This window comes from Eucyclogobius newberryi, unplaced genomic scaffold, assembly GCF_026437365.1.
Source record: "Eucyclogobius newberryi isolate DKJ021-1_F unplaced genomic scaffold, fEucNew1.0.hap1 SCAF_1, whole genome shotgun sequence".
Taxonomy (NCBI): Eukaryota; Metazoa; Chordata; class Actinopteri; order Gobiiformes; family Gobiidae; genus Eucyclogobius; species Eucyclogobius newberryi.
The window spans coordinates 36,104,415-36,123,069 of record NW_027315723.1 but is presented as its reverse complement, the minus strand read 5'-3'; the positions used below and the strand labels follow the sequence as shown (position 1 = coordinate 36,123,069).

The following is an 18,655-nucleotide window of genomic DNA, read 5'->3' as shown; positions in this document are numbered from 1 at the left end:
TCTATATTAGACTTTATATGGTGTATTTATATCTATATACCTAGTTAATACATATACATGATTGTTTTACACCAATTGAGAAGCTATTTGTGAAGAAAACTTTGAAAAATCAGTAGAAAATGACAGGAAGTGAAAATAAATGATGCTACTTTGAAATAAAATTTTAATAATTTTTAGCTAAATTCAAAATAACTGCATTTTAGTTCAATGAGTCGTCCGACCTGTCAGAGGCACTTTAATCTTCTTCTAATAAAAGTACATTTCCCACGACAGTTCTCATTTGCAGTTTTCAGATAAAATGTTGCTACTGATCTCTCCATCATCAGATGCGAGCAGTATTCGTGTACCTCGTATTTATATGGTACTTTTAAGTAGAAAAATAAGCAAATTATGATAACATTTTCAAAGAAAATGAAAAAGCTAGGACATTAAAAAAAACAATCTGACTTTTTTTTTTTTTTTTTGCCATAGACGAGAGTAAAAATCATGACTCTTCTGTTCTGATCCAAACGGGAACAAAAGCATTTGACAGTAGAGATTTCAAAATAAAATACACAAACGATATATGTATTTGCACACATCATACACGATACACAGTCCCAGACATTAACACACTAAACGCAGAAACAGAAGAAAACCATCACGATCGCGAAAGACTCACATCTGAGGGGCTTCAAGAACCATGTTTTTCATTCTGCTTTCCCAAAACCAGGCGATATGTGCTGCCATAAAAAGCAGTTAAATGACTTGTAATCAGGATAATTAGTTGGCATTGGTTGAATTAAATTATTTATACAACCTAGAATATTACAATTATGCAAGGGCATTTCTGTCAGTTTCAAAACAAATGCAGCTTGTACTGATGTCACAATGTTAACTTTTAGTGTTGCGATTATTGAGGGAAAAACATCACAATTTAACAATTGTTCACGATTTTTGAGACTGTGACTAAACAAAAGTGAAATATTTCATTTTCTTTCATTCCCGTGGTCTGACATGTTACTGTTAATTAACTTTCTGAAAGACAAAACAAAGTCAAATAGTCAAGATAAAATTAAGTTCTTTACATTTAGGTCCTATTTTTCTACTATAGATTGAATAAAAATACTTAATTTTGCTTTTTAAATTGTCACTGGTATAATATTTTGGTTCCTACAATTATACTGTGACTTAAATAATCATGATTATCGATGAACCTAATAATCATGAAATCCCTCTATCAACCAATACATTTTCTTTATAAAAACTGGGAGATTTTGTTATTATAATTTCCAGTAAAATAAGGAGATTTGAGCTGAATAAGTAACTCCTATGGCTAATCATTGTTTCGTTATTTGTCGCAGCTCATACCCTGACCGATACTGTACATTTATCGTTCAAAAAATGAGGAATAAAATAGGTTCAATATTATGGTTTATCCTGTAGCAATATATTGTGCTTCCAAATGTATCGTCAGAGGGACTAAAGAAGCCCACTTTTAATGAAATTGCAAAAAAGAAAAATCTAGGTCTATCAAGGTCGTTAAAACTACTGCAATTAAGATAAATATTCTGATTTTAGGACGTTTTAATCTGTGAATTCATGATTGGCGTGTTGCAGTCGCTTTCGCCGGTGTACAAGGTTTATCCACATGAAACCATCACCACTGAATAAGAATAATATAACTGCACATTCAGGTTCAAGGTGTCGAAATTTAACATTCACACGATCCTTAGTTTGACAATTCTGCTCGACTGAGATGGAGGAATTTGCAGCTACTTAGAATTTTTAAAAAGTAAAATGAAAAGTACAGTTGTGACAAAGTTTTTCGACAAAAAAAGAAAGAAGAAAAGAGCAGAAAAAACTAAAATGGCCAAAGAGATTTCAAGGCAAAGTTACACGATACAATTTTTGTGTTCGTTTTAATTTTTAAAAATGTTGTTTCCATTTACATTCCGTGCTACTCGTGTTCTTTTTGTTTCCTATATTTCTCTCTGGTTGTGTTCTATGTTTTTGTTGCGTGTTCTATAAATTATTTTTGAAAATTTTGGGGGGAAAAAATTTAAATGTCTTTTTTTTATCTCTAAATTAAAAAGAACACAAAAACGAGCATCTACATTGAGGGCAAAATGATTCCGCCGACTCTTTTGCCCACCGTTTACTAAGCATTTCAGACAGACACGTCTCAACATTTCAAACGCCAGACAGTAACAACTTTCTCGAAACGCACAAGTTAAAAAAACAAAACAAAACAAAAAAAACGTTTGTGCCGACGGACGAGGCTTTTGTGGCCTTCACTTTTGGCGACTTGTTCCTTCAGAATGAGTCCACTCCATTTTAAGGGTTTTTGGACGCACTCTTCATTCAAGCGCCGCGCCACGTTCAGCCGCGCCGCACACAAAGTGAAGAAGAAGAAGAAGAGGAGGAAATGAAAAAAAACTGAACAAATCAGCATGAAGACACGACACCTCGGGAGGTCGGGAGACGCGGGAAACGTCCACAAGTTTGCGATCGCCCCATTGGTTTGTTGGTCATTTTGAGAAAGGCGCACTGAGTAACTTTACCTGCCCTGAAGTGTTATCGCTTTGCCTGGAATGTTCCACGGAATGGCATTAAACCCGTCCATAAGTAGAGCTGCACGATATGTCGCAATAATAATCGATAAGTGCGAAAAGATCGAGGTCACACAGAGAACATGTAAAAAAAATTGTAGTTTTTTCAGTTTATTCTTGTTTTTTTGTGTGTTACGGTTTTAATTTGACACATTTTAACCGTTACATTAAGTCATGAACGTATTTCTTTTAATAAAACAGAAATTATTGTGTCAAAAAGTATATTCAAATGGCGCGTTACTATTGATATTGCAGCACTGAGCAATACATCCCAATAATCTCCAATATTGTGCAGCCCTAAAGCGTTTTATTTACTCGTCACAGATCTGGGGTCTCATTTATAAACCTTACGTACACGACTTTGAGCGTTCTTTTCTGCGATCTACAAAAAAAAAAGACAGCTTAACGTAGAACTGGTCAGTGATTCAGTCCAAAAAAGCTCAGAACTTTGCACGTCAGAGTCACATTTCAGAGAAGAGACAGAAGCAGTTCTGAGGACGTTTGTGGAAATGTTTTGTCCCTAAACTTTATCTCTATAAATGAGACTCTGACCTGCAACTTGGACTAAACATTGCGCTGGTTTTTAACGCCAGACTACGGACAATTCCAAGCAAAGCAATGACATCTCCATGGAGACGAGCAGGTGGCTGACCCTCCACCTGAAAGTTCCACAGTGCACCTTTAAAGTCTTGAATTAAAATGCCCCAAAAGCATTACCAAATACATTAAACACACAGAGCTAATAACATATTCACTTTCAACCGTATTATTAAAAAAGACTAAGTTGAGGCATTCCCATTAATAGTATTAAATTAACTGAAATGGCATTTACCCAAGGCATATAATACATTCATAACACTATGTGAGTGCACGTGTCTCTGCATGAAGGCAGATTATAGATGAGATCATGTGTGTGTGGACAGAACTGTGGCAACACTGTGGCAGGGGACAATATGCTGCTAAATATATTCATCTAATCTATTCCTACATATTTACAAAAAGGCAGCAGCAGCAGCCGTTTTGGACAGTACGGTACAGTGTAAAGACGTACAATCCCAGGGCACTGTGGTACAAGTCTGACAGAGATTTATCAGGCAAGTTCACTTTAACTGAGGTAGATTTATGAAAGAGCTAAACCTGCACACGCCATGTTCCTGACGGCAGATCCTCCACACGAGCTGCAGAGAGCGAGAGGAACACGAGAGAACCCGAGTCTGCTCCACACAAACTCAGGGCAGTGTCTGCGCTACTTATACTTTAATGTTGTATTCTTTTTTAGCAATACTATTATGTAAACTCAAGCTTTTATAAACTGCTGTAAAAACCTACTGCCTTTGTAATTATATGAAAAGTTTCACTGTGAGCTGCAATGAAATGATGGACTCAAACACCCGCTCTTCCCTCCTCTCTCCCTCGCTCTTACCTCCTCTCTCCCTCGCTCTTCCCTCCTCTCTCCCTCGCTCTTCCCTCCTCTCTCCCGCTCTCCTCTTTCCCACTCTCTTCTCCCCTCCTCTCTCCCACGGCGCTCTTCCCTCCTCTCTCCCGCGCTCTTCCCTCTTCCCTCCTCTCCCCCGCTCTTTCCTCCTCTCTCCCCTCCCCTCTTCTCTCCCGCTCTTCCCTCCCCTCTTCCCTCCTCTCCCCGCTCTTCCCTCCTCTCTCCCGCGCTCTTCCCTCCTCTCTCCCGCGCTCTTCCCTCCTCTCTCCCGCGCTCTTCCCTCCTCTCCCGCGCTCTTCCCTCCTCTCTCCCGCGCTCTTCCCTCCTCTCTCCCGCGCTCTTCCCTCCTCTCTCCCGCGCTCTTCCCTCCTCTCTCCCCGCCTCAGCGTCCCCACAGCTCTATTGTGTCTTTGTGCGTGTATGGAGCGTTTCATGGCTTGTCCGGCTCCTGTCCTCTCGACTGAAGCACATTTCCTTAGGAAACAGAAAGCACCTCTTTGGCTGAACCGAGCTGCCAATCACCAGAGACGGACGCCAGAGCCCCTTGTCCCGCCCACCGCCAGGTCCATGTCGTTAATGTGAGTGAGTGAGTGTGTGTTTGTGTGTTTGGGGGGACAGTGGATAAGGGCCATGGTCCACTTGTAGTTTCTTCAAGGATGGAGGGAGGGGATGCGGTTTCCGTGGTGATGAGAGTGAAGTGTCGGTAAAACCAGGAGGGAGGGGCTTAGACCTCTGCTCCTTTCAAGCCGATTCGCTCCTCCTCCTGTCAGTCACTGCTCGGCTTTTTGAGCGAAAAGGCAAAGATGTTGAAGTGACCACTCAGCTGTTGAACCTAGAGAACAAAAACACTGGGTAAATGAAAGCATTTTGTAAAATACTTAATACTCACAAATAGAGACAGGACAAGTATGTCATTTTTCTAAAGATTATAACACTAGAAAACATTTTTTTTTTCCTTTTTGTTGGCTGTACTGAAATAGATTACTTTCTGTTTCTGAAGCATGCAGCTGTAACAAATAGTGACCTAAGATTTGCAAATCTAATGCCATTTTGTTTCATGAGTTTCAAAAATATTTTAATATTGAGGACAAAATCAATATGACTAAATGGACACAGTGGTGTTTGTATTATTGAGTGCCTCTGTCCTCTGAGTGACTGTGGCCTCGGCCAAAACCTTGTCCAGTTTCAAGTCTTTGTTTACTGAAAATGACTCTTTAGTGTTTAGACTGATTGGCAGATTTATTAAAAAACCACCAGTGTTACCAAACTGTGCACGTCTCATTATGTTTATGTCAATGGTAAGTCTTGTCTTGTCTCTGACTGTTTAAAGGGTTTAAAAAAATCAGATGAGCCGAGAAACCAGCATGAAACCAAGAGCTCCAACAGTGCATAATGTCCCTCGCCATTTCTACTTTATTTACATCCACGGTTAACTCGGTCCACTACAGCGCGTCACATCCCTGTCAGAATAAAAGTACAGTCTTGTGCGTTCTCACCACAGAGACGCCGTAGTGTATGTGTGCCAGGATGACGGCGCTCGTCCACAGAAGCAGCAGCAGGGTCTCGTCGGGGAAAACTCCGGTCAGGGCCACCAGCACCACCGTCGTCATGGGCAACAGCAGCCAGTTCAGAGGCTGGCACCGCGTGTTACTCATCTGACACACGATCAGCTTACACTGGACACACAAGGGCAGAAGCTGAAGAGGGCATGGGCAAAACAACCGCCAAACATCAGTGTTTTTAATAATACATATCAGTCAGAAGTGTTTTGCTTTGTTTATGGATGTATACATGTTCGATTAAAATTAATTAATTTAATTTTGTTTTACATGTTTTACATTACTGTTTAACATACAGCGGGCCGCAACGGTTTGACAATACAATATTCATTTTATTTCATCAAGCACCATAAATCCTACTTGCATTTGTGAACTTTAGAAAATGGAAAGTTGGAAATTGAACCCTATTACTCGCTGCCAAAACACGACAAACATGTTATCAATAACCATTTGACAGCGCTGTCAGAAATTCACGTTTCTATTTTGCTGGGACACAAAGTTTACACAAGTGCCAGGCTGTGCGCGCAACTATTCTAAAAACGTCTTCCTGGAAGGGTCTATAACGAAATCAAAACCCATCACATTTCTTTACTGTCATCGAGCCGACAATGAAATACACCCAATCCATTTAGTAAATGGCCGGTGCACGACAAGGCAAACTGCAGGTGCATAAATGATCTTGCACTGCAATTTTTGGAACAGAAATAGCTACTGTAAAGAGGGACATTTGAGTCATGAAATGCATGTTCACATTTGCTCCTAATCGAGGGAAACAGATCAAATTTACACAGGCCAAAGAACGAGATTAAGGCAAAATTGTAAACGTTAAGCATTTTAGGGTTTGGGTTTTTAGAAGTCAGTTATTTCTAGGTTAGAGAAGCTGCTTTGTGGCCCCTGAATATGTATATTTTAACTCATATCGATGATTAAAACTAGGAAATTAGGACTAAGAATATATATTATTAAAATACTATTGAGATCAATTGGAGAAAGACATTAGATTATTTTTCTTTGTATTAAATGGTGAAGATTAAAAGTGTGTATTGTTAATGTTCAATGTTCAAGCTATTCTATTTAGTTTTTGGAAAGTCCTAAATAAGCTAGACAATAAGAGGTCTTTTAAAAGGTTTGAACGGTCACACTTTCCTGAATTTAAGTGGGATCAATAAACTGAAACATGGGACGGGAGAAAAGGTGTTAACATTCTTACTGTGACGTTGGCGAAGGCCGTGCCCACCATGAGGTAGAAGACCCTCGGCTGCTGGTCCAGGATGTTGGCCGGAGAGAAGACCACCCAGATGGTGGAGAGGAGGAAGAGGAGGACGGGGGAGAGGAAGGGCAGCAGGGCCTCGTACAGGCTGCTGTGCTTCAGCGTGTTGTTTCTGTACCCTCTGCCACGGCAACAGTTAAACATTTACAGCATCAAGCCAACAATGACACGACTCATAAAGCAGCTCTTCAAGACTTACTTGAGGACGTTACAGAGGCTCATGGGCAGTGTCACAGTCAAGGAGCAGCCTGCAACAGAGGTGGAGACATGTTCAGCAATGATATACTCTGTCTCATTCTAACACTATTGGTCAAAGAGGCAGGAGACTCTGGATGTCTGAGGCAGAAGTTCATTCACCATTAGTGCGGCACTTGACGACTTAAACACATTGCAATATTCAAGCTTGATTATGCCTCCACACAAGGAGCTTTAAAGAGTAGCAAAGGTTTAAAGAGTAGCTAAGGTTTAAAGAGTAGCTAAGGTTTAAAGAGTAGCTAAGGTTTAAAGAGTAGCTAAGGTTTAAAGAGTAGCTAAGGTTTAAAGAGTAGCTAAGGTTTAATGAGAAGTGAACACTGCTTCTGTGAGACGAGTTGACCAAAGAAACTGATAATGTTATTGAAGGACACATTCTGTAACAGTCGACGACGCCCGTCATAGAAAGAGCTAACCACATGTCAACAATGATGGAACTGGAGCGGTCTATGATAAGATACATACATACAAGGTTCCTAAAAATGTTTTGTTTTTCAGGCAAATAGCCAAAGAAGATTATATTTTGTCAACTGGACAAAAGTGTTAAAAGTGAAGAGACCGCTCATCAGAGTAGGAGCAAATCACAATAATAATAATAATAATATCTGTCTGAAGATAGGACCAGAGTCATATTTTGCATACTCGTTCATGCAATGACTCATCCTCCTCCGATTAGCATACGCTGAATACATCTATTGTTTCCTTTTTTTCAGGCAAATGTCCCCTTCCTGGTTTGAAGGATTTAATGAAGAAATATTTACTTGCAGTTGAAACTGTTGAACCAAATTAGTTGGAATCATTTGCACAAAAAGCAAAAACAGTAAATACAATAACGTGTGTATTAGTTATAAGAATACATATTATCATTTTGTCTGCTACAGTTCTAATCAATGCTAATAATAATAAAGTGCTACTCTGCCGGACCAGACTGAGCTCGACTAAAGCTGCAGATCACAACAACAGTGGATTCTTCTTCATTTGAGCCCAAATATCTACAGGACGCTGCTGAATCCCACATGTATCACAGATTAAGACTAAATACATAAACACAAATCAGACAACTAAGTAAGAGCAGAGCAGTGTATCGGAGGTCAGTGAAAATGGCGTCTTGCAATGCAAAAGAATAAATATAATATAACATGGATGAAAGCTTTTAAAAGTTTATTTTCTTTGATGCCTGTGAAAATAGTGGTGAGAACTCTCTTAAGACGCAGTATGAGAGGCAGAAGAGCGTACCAATGATCATGAAGATGAAGAGGTCTCTGTATCGGAAGTGAAGCATCACGGGCTGGTACCACGTCTCCACGCCGACCACTGCAGTCACCAGGTACACCAGCGAGATCGTCTACAAAACAACAGAGGCAGAAATCAAGTCTTCACGTCTTATCCAGAAAGTTGTCTGTCAAAGTGACTGTCTGGTGAGGGGCAGCCACATCTTTGTCATGCCACGAGGGCAGCTATGGCCTCTAGACTACAAGAACCTAAAGTGAAAATGACATTCTGTCGTGGGGTCAAGTGTCAAGCCTTTTCCTTCGCAGTATTGTGAAAACACTAATAAGCCGTAACAATTTCAAGCATTTTCAGATCTGTGTGAAGTGTTTTACAGGATGGCAGGGGATGAACGACCTCTGATTGGTTGTCTTTCTCCTGCGCCAGGTTAGGCTTTGGCATTGTGTGGTAAAAGTTAAGGTTGGCTTTTCAGTTCAATAATAATAATTCACTCTATATTCAAAAGAATATGTAATGTTTTTCCCTTTAGACCTGCACGTGAAATTACAAATAATGCTTGTAACTTTTCAAAATAGACAACTTAAAAAGAAAGATATTACGTAAAGTTGATTTTTACATTTTTTCATGCTTATATCCCGCCTGCCTGATATCCAAAGGGCGTGATTGACAGGTGGATTAACTAATCAGAGAAACGCATGGTCGGTTACTGTCCAAACAAACATGGCAGCTTTACGAGGAAAAAAAAAATAAAAATCAATGGTCCAATTCCAGACCCTTCTGCATTTGACCAGAACGTAGAAGGGTCTGGCTGCTCAGGCTATCTTCGGGGGGTCGCAGAATTCACACGGGTGAGTTCCAGGCACACTTTTGGAGACCCTGGACTCACCACGAGGCTCATGTCGTAGCCCCAGGGCAGGAACAGGATGCCGGTGTTGTACTTCTCCCAGTGCGACAGAATAAAGGAGAACAGCACCACCCACAAGATGTAGTACAGGGTGAACACGCCCACGCCGCTCTCGCCGCGCCCAAATATGGAGTAAACCGTCGCCACGAACAGCACGCACGTCCAGCTGTCCAGGCCGTGGTCAAACAGCTCCCCCAGCGGCGTGGAGGAGTTGGTGCGTCGTGCTTGTTTCCCGTCTACGCCGTCTGAAGGGAAAATACCAAGAATTAAACCAGAACCAAAACCAGGTCTGACCATGACCGGACCAGGACTAATCGTGTACGTTATCACCGTTTCGTCTGTGTTGCCCCCTCACTCTGGCATTCTGAGGTTGTTTTGGAGCAGACAAATCAGCATTCCTTCCTCCCACTATTGAATTTACTACAGCCACAAAGAAATGCCCTTTCTTCACGTAAATTCCTTCAAAACTTCACCAAGGACGCCTCTCATACAGCGTGAACTATTCACAAGCGTCAGGAAGAAAAATGTTTAACTAGGGCTGGGACAAGTTAATCGATTTATCATTTGTAAACTCATTTTGTTTATCTAGTAATCAATTTTCTGGACTGTACACAGACTAGAACACATGTCATGTTTATGATTTACACAATACGTGGAAAACGAGTACATTTATTGTTTAGGATCAAGAACATATTTTGTTTGTAAAAAATACTCCATTAGGACGTCATCACCTCAGCAAAGAAGGAATAATCACTAAGTTTAATCGATGATAATAATAATAATCGTTGTGAGCGTCAGCCCTGTTGATAGCACTTTATTTTAGGCTACACTTTTTAAGATTTAAATGGCGGCTAATTTGCATTCCTGTAAGTGGTGAATTCAATCTTAATTAGCTTATTAATGTTTTATTTTACACAAACTCTGCTGCTTATTAGACACTTTCCTATAAATATTCTCCTCATTGCTGCTCGTTCGGGTGACATTTTGTACATGAATTATGATCCTTAAAAGCTTTTGGTAATAAAGATAATTAAGATCATAAGTCAAGTACAAAAAAAGCAGTAGTAAGGAGTTTATTAACAGGAAAGTGTTAAATAAATGTCTAATAAGCAGCAGAATAAGGTTGTACGGAATGAAACATTAATAAAGGGACAAATTAAATAGAACATTTATGCTAATTTTAGCAGCTATTTAGACGTTGTATCCTAAAATAAAAGCGTCACCAAATAATTACAGTAGCTTGTTAGTCATTAGGCCAACAAAAAATATATATATATCGAGTTTTTTTATTGAATTTGTGGCCTTTAGGCTTTTAATACGTGGTAAACGAACTGGAGCGCCTTTTTCCTGCCTCCTTTATCCTTGACACACGTTTTGTAAAAAGGGGAGGGCGCTGTGGGTGTAAATGTTGTGTTGCAAGTGTGATTCATTTGCGCTGCGCCGTTCTGCAGCGTTCCCAAAAGAAAGAGGACGCAGATGTGGAGGTCAGAGCTCACCCAGTGTGTAGGCCAAGAAGTTAAAAATGCCTGCAGCCACCCAGACCCAGCTGGGAACGTGAACGTGTCCTGCAGCTGAAACACAGGGTGGAGGAGCAGAGTCAGCAACGGCAATACAACACACCACTCATGCTGTATTCAGATCGTGAACAACATGGCTATACAATAAATAACTTCCATTTCTGAATATATTAAGATATTTTTGAAAAAACAAGATCCTAGAATAAGATTGTACCCAAATCACCATAAATCTCTCTTGAAGTAACGTTTCATTTGCTATTTTATTTTTTATTAGAGCATAGAACAACAGAAACAGAGCAACAGCACAACAGAGAAAAACAGAAGAAACAAAAAAAAAGGTAGGTAAAGTTTTTTAAATCATATTATTATAGTTTGATTCTCCAATCAATAAATAGCAAATAACAGAATTTTAACTAGTTCAACACAGATACAGTAGATGTTGTAGGTTTTCTTTTTATAGTCGGAATAATTACTTACCGCTTTAACAAAAGTATTGCAACAATAATCATAATTCGGCCATACTTGATTCTAATTTAGCAGAAAAAGTACATTCCATTGCTCTATTAAGCCTGAATATACTGAATATTTACAGCAATACTGCATTCCTGAAGTGTTTTGAGTCAGTGCAACAACATGGCACCACATACACTTTAGTTCTACTTTGCTATAATCATTTATTTGTACTTTTGTTTGAACTGGACATTGTTTGAGATCTTCTTTCAAACCGTTTTATTTACATACCTATTCAAACTCCACAAACACAAAAACTTTGGGAGGTGAATTATACACATTCCCCTCAAAAAAAGAAAAAAAATCAGATTATTTCAGGTAGTTGTTTACCATTTGTCTTATACTTTATTTGTGAAGTCGAAAAGCAAATCATGTGCAAATAAAAAGCAGTGCTGGGCTTATTGTTGAGATTGTCATAACATTTTTGTTGCTAAAATGGCTCAGTTTTGGGAGGAGCAGTGTACAAGAATAATGATTGTTAGTTAGACTGCGATTCTACCAAGAACGCCGGCTCCACTTTGAAGGTGCAACATAAGCGACATCATCATAGACTGTGTTTCTATGTTGCAATGAACGGGAGTGACCGGTCAGCGCCGCTAGACGGACTTTGACTTGACAACGCGACATCCAAGTGAAAAGAAGCAGGTTATGGCCCAGTGCACACACCCACCGCTTCTGAATCAACAACACGCCATCAGGAAACTGGACTGTATCAAAACAGTTGTACATTATGTTGAAAATTAAACAATGACTTCAGTTTATGTCTATAGCTTAATTTAGACACGATTGAGTTTTCAATTGTGACTTTAGTTTTACTTTGTTGAAGCTAACATACATTTGGATGCATTTTTAATCATTTTTGTTTGATTTTTTTTATGAACTCTTCATGCATAGGGCCCATTGTTTGGAAAAGTGCTATTCAAATCAACTATATTATTATTTAAAAAATACTTGAAATACAAATGTTAACCAGTATAACGTCACCGATTAAAATAAATGTACTTACAAGATGCTGTGAAATCAAAGTCAAAGTACGACAGCATGATGAAGTTGAGGACGAGGAGCATGAAGCCAGTGAATGTGATGAGGTTTGGAGCCAGCCATGTGGGTAAAAACTGTGACGAGGGATCAAATACACAAGTTAGAAATCTCAAATAAGGACATTATAGAATTTTAATGCATTGAGAACTTATTCATGCTAAATCGACTTTTCAGCTTTTATCCTTCTTACAGTGCTATTGGTGCCTCATATGTGTTTTTTTGATTGATTCCTGCTGTCTTTATCTAGAGAACAGAGTCTATCCTTCCCCTCGGACGGACGGGGGCCTAGTCACCAGGATGAGTCACGCTGTACACGCCTCGGCCTCTGTTTACACCCCCATCGTTTCCACGCTAGGCTACGTCACGGGTTGGGCGGGGGAGGCAGACCGCTCTTCGCGAGGGTGGGGGCGAATCTCAGCACTTATTATTATCAATTATACCCTTAGACTACGAAACGGGAAAAATAGCATGATATAGGATCTTTAAGTACACGGGTTGTTTTCCAACATGTATAACTCAACATTTGTTTTACTATGAAATAATGCACAACAAAAGTATATATAAAAGTTTTTTCCTGAAAATCTAAAACAAAAATGTATTGCAACTTAAAATATGTAAAAAAAATCCAGATTTCTTGCCATTGATATTGACAGTTTGGCAAATTAAAAGATCAAAAATAACTTGGTGTAAAAAAAAGAATTGCAACACTGTTATCCAGTATGATTTTGGCAGACGTCATTACATTTCATCAGAGCATCCAAACACCTCATTAATTTTGCAGAACTAAGCTTCAGCACAAGTCTAGACGGTGAGAGGCGCTTACCCACCTTCACTACAAAGTTCCAGAATGGGTGCATGACATAAACAGACAGAGGGTTTGTGTCCACTGCGCTGTACTGCAATAAAAAACAAAAAACAAATAGTCATTTAATAAATACAGAACACAGGGAGATTGTTTACTGGAGATTTTTAGCACATCTTTCATTGAGCATATCAAAATGAAAACGATTCCTAAAATAACTTCATCCAACATTCTGATGGTACATTGAGCTGCAATTTTAGAGGTCAATTTCCATGCATTTTTTCAGTTTTTATTTGATTTATCTGGCACTTGGAAGTTAGACACACAGTGTAAGAGAGATATTAGTCACAATCTTCTCTGTGGGCATGTTTATACAGACAGAAAATGACGAAGTGAAGAGAATAGAGAGAAGACAGATGGACGGATATTATCGGGCCAATATTTGCCGCTACATCTCCAACATTGGCAGATATTGTTGGGTGGACGACCACCGACCAAAGGAAAAACAAAATGCTTTATTTGAAGAGCTCAAAATGTGACTACAATGTTCTGTTACAGGTTTGTGGTCAAACAGGGCTGTGGACGTCTAGAAATCCTTTTACTACGTAGCCGTAAGTGTACCGAGAAGGATCTTCCCTTTTGTTAATACTAATCTGCATTCATTGTTTAAGCTTCCTTTGATTTCAGTCTTGTCTACACACCCTTTAATGTAACCAATGAACTGAATCTGGGCTCCATTTGATAACGTGTCAGAAAAACATCCAGAGAGTCAATATAAAAGTAGTGTAAAGTAATCCATCGACTCAGCTGCAGTTGTTGAGGTGCAGCGGCACACACTACGCCACTCTAAAAGCAATTATTGGAAACAGGCCCCTCATGACAAACGGCTCTGGGGGCCAATTTCACACAATAGTCACTCCACAAGTGTGTGGAGTATGCTGTCTTTTAAGGACTCTGAGTAGTTCAGAGCTACATCTATGAGCACAAAGACAGATAAATGTAATATGAGGTAAGTTTCTCCCTCTTAAAACCATACTCTTTTATCCCGTCTTACCAGAAAAATGTGATAAGTCTTTTAAGGTGTATTCAAATGATTTGGCCTTTTATAGTAGACTACTTTAAACAAGGCTTATCAATAGAATCAATATAGATATTCAATAAAAGTAATAATAATAAGAAAATCACAAACAGGACTAACCAGAAAGGTTTTAGAATGATCTTGTACTTTATCAGAAATAGCATAAGACCACATGATAACACAAAGTACTATCATTTTGTGTTGAAAATGTCTGTGTCGAGCTTATCCCTAAGTGTTGAAATAGAGTCTGAAATATTAGTATCGTGACACTACTGAAGAGCTGAGTAAATATGTACTATATCTATATTCAACTATACTATATTCAATAACAGCAATTGTCATTTCTCCAACCAGCAGCAATTACCATCACATTAATTTGTTGGTAATGGCTCAAGAACACAACATCTGTAAGAATTGACAGTAGGAAATCTAATTACATAAAACTACGATCCATGACAGCTAGAATCTTTTATATATTTATCATGAGTGTAAGGCTGGTTTAAGGTCAAGATATCCTGGGTGTGGGTCTAGTATTTTCAACATCTGTCACTCCTTGCTTAAATATTTTCACAGATACAAATGAAAAGGCTCTTTGTCTGTGCTGAAGGGCATGTTTACTCACATTTTCTGTTACACACAACTTCATTTGAATAGGTTCAGCGCTACACACTGACAAAGCTCAAATGTCTAAATGAGAATAGTTCTTGCTTGATCAACATGATAATCCATAAACACTAAATCATTTCCGCATGCTGATGTAAACAAGAGTGAAATCATAGACTAGAGCTACAATTATTAGCAGCGCCTGGACACATGTTACTCCTTAATCAAAACACCATTTATGTCAGACTTTGTAACCAAATCTAGCGATTAGACACACAGAACAAATTCGTTTAACATTTTAATATACAAAACGGACATTTTAGACATCGCCAAAGCCTTTCACGGCGTCATTTTTGCTCGGGTATGTCGGTCTTTACACACTCATTTCTCGCAGAGTGAGCGCTCCCGCAGCAGATCTTGACAGCTAGCTCTTTCCCCCGCACACACACACACGGGTTAGCGGCTAACATGCTAACGCTGCAACCTTTACCTTATATTTATCGAAACCGGCCAGCTGCTCCTGCGTGACATAGTTGTACAGAGCCATGTTGACGTCCGACGGGCCCTCAAAGTTCAAAGTGGTGTTTTGTTTCGCTCTGCACACTCGGATCTCCCACTAGCTGCCAAGTGCGAGCACCATGAATGTAGCTTAGCCGCGGTGAGGAGGTTCACGCCGGCTGAGGCTACGACGGGGCTGTGTCGAAACAACGGCCACTCCTACGAGATCATCCGAGCGCGAGGAGTTTACGCACGGATTATACTCGATTACACTTCCACGAGCTCCGACGACTGGCAAAAATCACTCTGTCAATCAATGGAATCAATGCATGGTTCGGATTTATATTATTATTCATGAATTTATTATTATTATTATTATTATTATTATTATTATTATTATTATTATTATTATTATTAATTAATGAATAATTAATGTTATGATTATGATTCTACTCTAACAATGTTAAAATCTCAGATAAAAACAGTTTTGCACCTGTGCATATGACTGAAAGGATTTTTCTTTGCACTCTTCTCTTTTATGACTTAAATTGTTTTTAATTAGTTAATTTTATTGCATTTCTGTCATTTCTTTGTGATTTTAATGCATTTTCCTGCTGTGTGAATCACTTTGAATTGCCTTGTGTATGAACTGTGCTCTACAAATAAACTTGCCTTGCCTTATTCGTGTTATTTTATTAATGTGTATGTATTTTATTTTATTTTTTTCATTTCTAGTGATACAAGCTGTCAAAATGAGTTTCCTCCCCAATGCCCCCGGCCGTTGGGAATAGGGTGAGGAGGGAGGAGTGTGGGAGGAGGGAGGAGTGCTCTTCGGGGGCCCTGGGAACTTTTCGGGATCCTCCGGGAGAGCTGAAGGAAGTGTGTGTGTGAAGAGGGACATCTCCGCTCAGACTGCTGCCTCTGTGACCCTGCCCTGAACAGCAGAAAATTTATTAATAATTAAGAGCCCCACCACTTAAGATTTCTGCCAAAAACTAGACATAGAATACATTATTTTATTAGGGGTGTTTTTATTAGGGGCTCTAAAAACCTCGAACAACATGCTTTTCTTCTTATGAGGCGGATTCTCCCCACACCTGGCTCACCACCTGCTTGTCTCCATATACTTATACTTATACTTACACTTACTGAGTAAAGTCTGGAGCATAAAGTATATAGTCTAACTGCAGTAGGTGGCGGTAATGTAACACTTGGATACCAACCGCCATAAAACACCAAAGAAGAAGAAGCGTCGCGAGCCCTTTTAAATATGACGTGTCTTTCCGCTCAACCCGGAAGTAACAGACAGCATCGTAGCTCACGTCCACGACAGCAAAACCTCATCTGTATCAGGCATAAAACACAATAAAGTAACAATGTAAGTTATTCATATTTCTCATGACTTTGTAATATATGTAATGGACATTGATTTACGTCTTGAATAGCAATAATAATTATCTGGTTTTAGGATACAACTGCCTATTAGCTAGCGTGCTAACGCTCCTGTCAGTCTATACTGTGTGTTTTTGACTAAGGAAAGGTATTTGTTGTGGTAACTTTATTTCCTCGTATTGGCATTTATAGTTGCATTTTAAGTACAATAAGAGCGAAAAATCCATGATAAGTACTACATAAAGGAAACGTAATTTACAATGTTCAAACGATGCTAAATATGTATTCCGTACATTGTTTTTTGCAGAATGGTTACTGACGTGCAGCTGGCTATCTTTGCCAACATGCTCGGTGTGTCGTTGTTCCTGCTGGTGGTTTTATATCACTATGTGGCTGTCAATAACCCGAAGAAACAAGAGTAATCTGGCCTTGATTTAAAAGGTTGGCACCTCCGACTCCTGTCTCAGAAGGACGTTTTTATGATATCAAATATGTTGCTGGTTTATTTTAAAGCTCTTTGTCATTCTCTGATCTACTTGTTTTTTTAATGCTTATTTTAGTCGAAGAATGAAGATGGATCCATTCACTGGAAACATTCCCCTTTTCCAGCCCTTCTGTCCAATTAAGACACAATTTTCTGTTAATGTTGCACACCAATTAGCATTTTTGTAATAAAATATGTAAACTACATTTCTGTTTGTCTTTGTTTGCGACAAAAAAGTGGAGTACCAAGAATTTTTATTCAGTTTTTTTGACAAGCAGTATAATCTCATACAACAGTGCAGTTTGATAATGCTTTGCTGTACACTATTGTACATTTAGTTCTAAAAATAATAAATCATGTGCTTCTCAAAGGCTACTTGATACTGCTCTGCAATTATAAAAAAGTAGATATTAAAGTAAATATTCAGTACAATCAATATTCATAACAAAAAATGTCCTCAAAGCTTTGCAATACAGTAATCTTGTCTTATTGGAACATCTAAGTAACGTTTAATTTAATAAGAACATCTACTTTAAAGGCATGCCACATCCAATCTATTAGAATCGTGTGATGTCAGAACTTCATAAAGGCAAGATTCACATCCTTAACCACAGATTTAACATTTCTTCAGTTAGTAACCTCTGTTACTGGGACAAAAAGGTGCATATTCAAATACATTAACGTACGAAAATATATCGACTTTATAATGACAAATCAGTCAGTACAGTCCTTGACTTTGAAGATTTACTCTGACCATGTCTGAAATGTGCTGCCATTTGATATGATACAGAGTATGTTCAGTAAATACTTTTACTACTATACATTGTGTTGCTGTATAACATAATGCCATGAAAATATATTAATTATGTTGTGAATAGAAAAAGACACATTGCCAACTTTGTAAAAAAAAAAAAAAAGCATACAGCTAGAATGAGATTAAGTCATCTATTGCAAACATCTAATTTGCAAAAAGGAGGGTAACTAGCTTTGATTTTCCAGAGCGTAGCAGTAGTGTAAAGTTGAATATGTTAGATGAGATAACATTTGGACTCAACTGATGTGAAAAAGCATGAATATGCCAAGTGTATGGCTATAATATCAATGTTTTTTTTTCTTGGAATCCAATTATGCAGATATGGTAATAATAGTAGTATTATTACTTAAAATATTGTATTAAACATAAGAAATACAGTTTGAGCTGTAGTTTGATTTGTTGCTATTGAAAAGTACACCAGTGCTCAACAGGTTTACAGTATTTTCATATTTTTGTCTTCTTCAATTGAAGTCTATAAAGCTATAAATAATTTAAGCATATATAAATCATAGACTGTAGATATAGCATGTTCTATAAATAGTGAAGAAATGTGCAGTTACTAGGCTTCACCACAGAGTGTCACTGTCTCACTAATGTTAAGCGTCTCTGGCAGAGGCAGCAGAGTGGTCTCAACCTGTAAGACAACATGGAACAATGCTGTAAAAAGAGCAGACA

At 38.7% G+C, this 18,655-nt stretch overlaps 3 protein-coding genes across 3 annotated transcripts in view; 1 reads left to right on the top strand and 2 right to left on the bottom strand.

Moving 5' to 3' along the window:
- Positions 1-4,410: 4,410 nt before the first annotated feature.
- Positions 4,411-15,496, bottom strand: selenoi (selenoprotein I). Its single transcript, XM_072444904.1, has 10 exons — positions 15,283-15,496; positions 13,137-13,205; positions 12,275-12,383; positions 10,738-10,812; positions 9,224-9,486; positions 8,344-8,452; positions 7,055-7,103; positions 6,796-6,976; positions 5,523-5,702; positions 4,411-4,858 (listed from the first exon to the last, which is right to left on the bottom strand). The coding sequence occupies exons 1-10, from the start codon at positions 15,337-15,339 to the stop codon at positions 4,751-4,753; spliced, it is 1,200 nt and encodes a 399-aa protein (XP_072301005.1). The 5' UTR covers positions 15,340-15,496; the 3' UTR covers positions 4,411-4,750.
- Positions 15,497-16,548: 1,052 nt separating this feature from the next.
- ost4 (oligosaccharyltransferase complex subunit 4 (non-catalytic)) lies at positions 16,549-17,372 on the top strand. The gene is made up of 3 exons (XM_072444891.1): positions 16,549-16,668; positions 16,990-17,123; positions 17,243-17,372. The coding sequence occupies exon 2, from the start codon at positions 16,991-16,993 to the stop codon at positions 17,102-17,104; it is 114 nt and encodes a 37-aa protein (XP_072300992.1). The 5' UTR covers positions 16,549-16,668; position 16,990; the 3' UTR covers positions 17,105-17,123; positions 17,243-17,372.
- Positions 17,373-17,403: 31 nt separating this feature from the next.
- agbl5 (AGBL carboxypeptidase 5) overlaps positions 17,404-18,655 on the bottom strand; it is a 29,259-nt gene continuing 28,007 nt past the window's right edge. Inside the window, exon 17 of the mRNA XM_072444878.1 lies at positions 17,404-18,614. Within this exon, the coding sequence (XP_072300979.1) occupies positions 18,540-18,614 (75 nt within the window). The 3' untranslated portion in view covers positions 17,404-18,539. The remainder of the gene's footprint in view (positions 18,615-18,655) is intronic.

Excerpts from the sequence above, each read along its gene's own strand:
- ost4 (XM_072444891.1), top strand. The coding sequence starts at position 16,991 with ATGGTTACTGACGTGCAGCTGGCTATCTTTGCCAACATGCTCGGTGTG.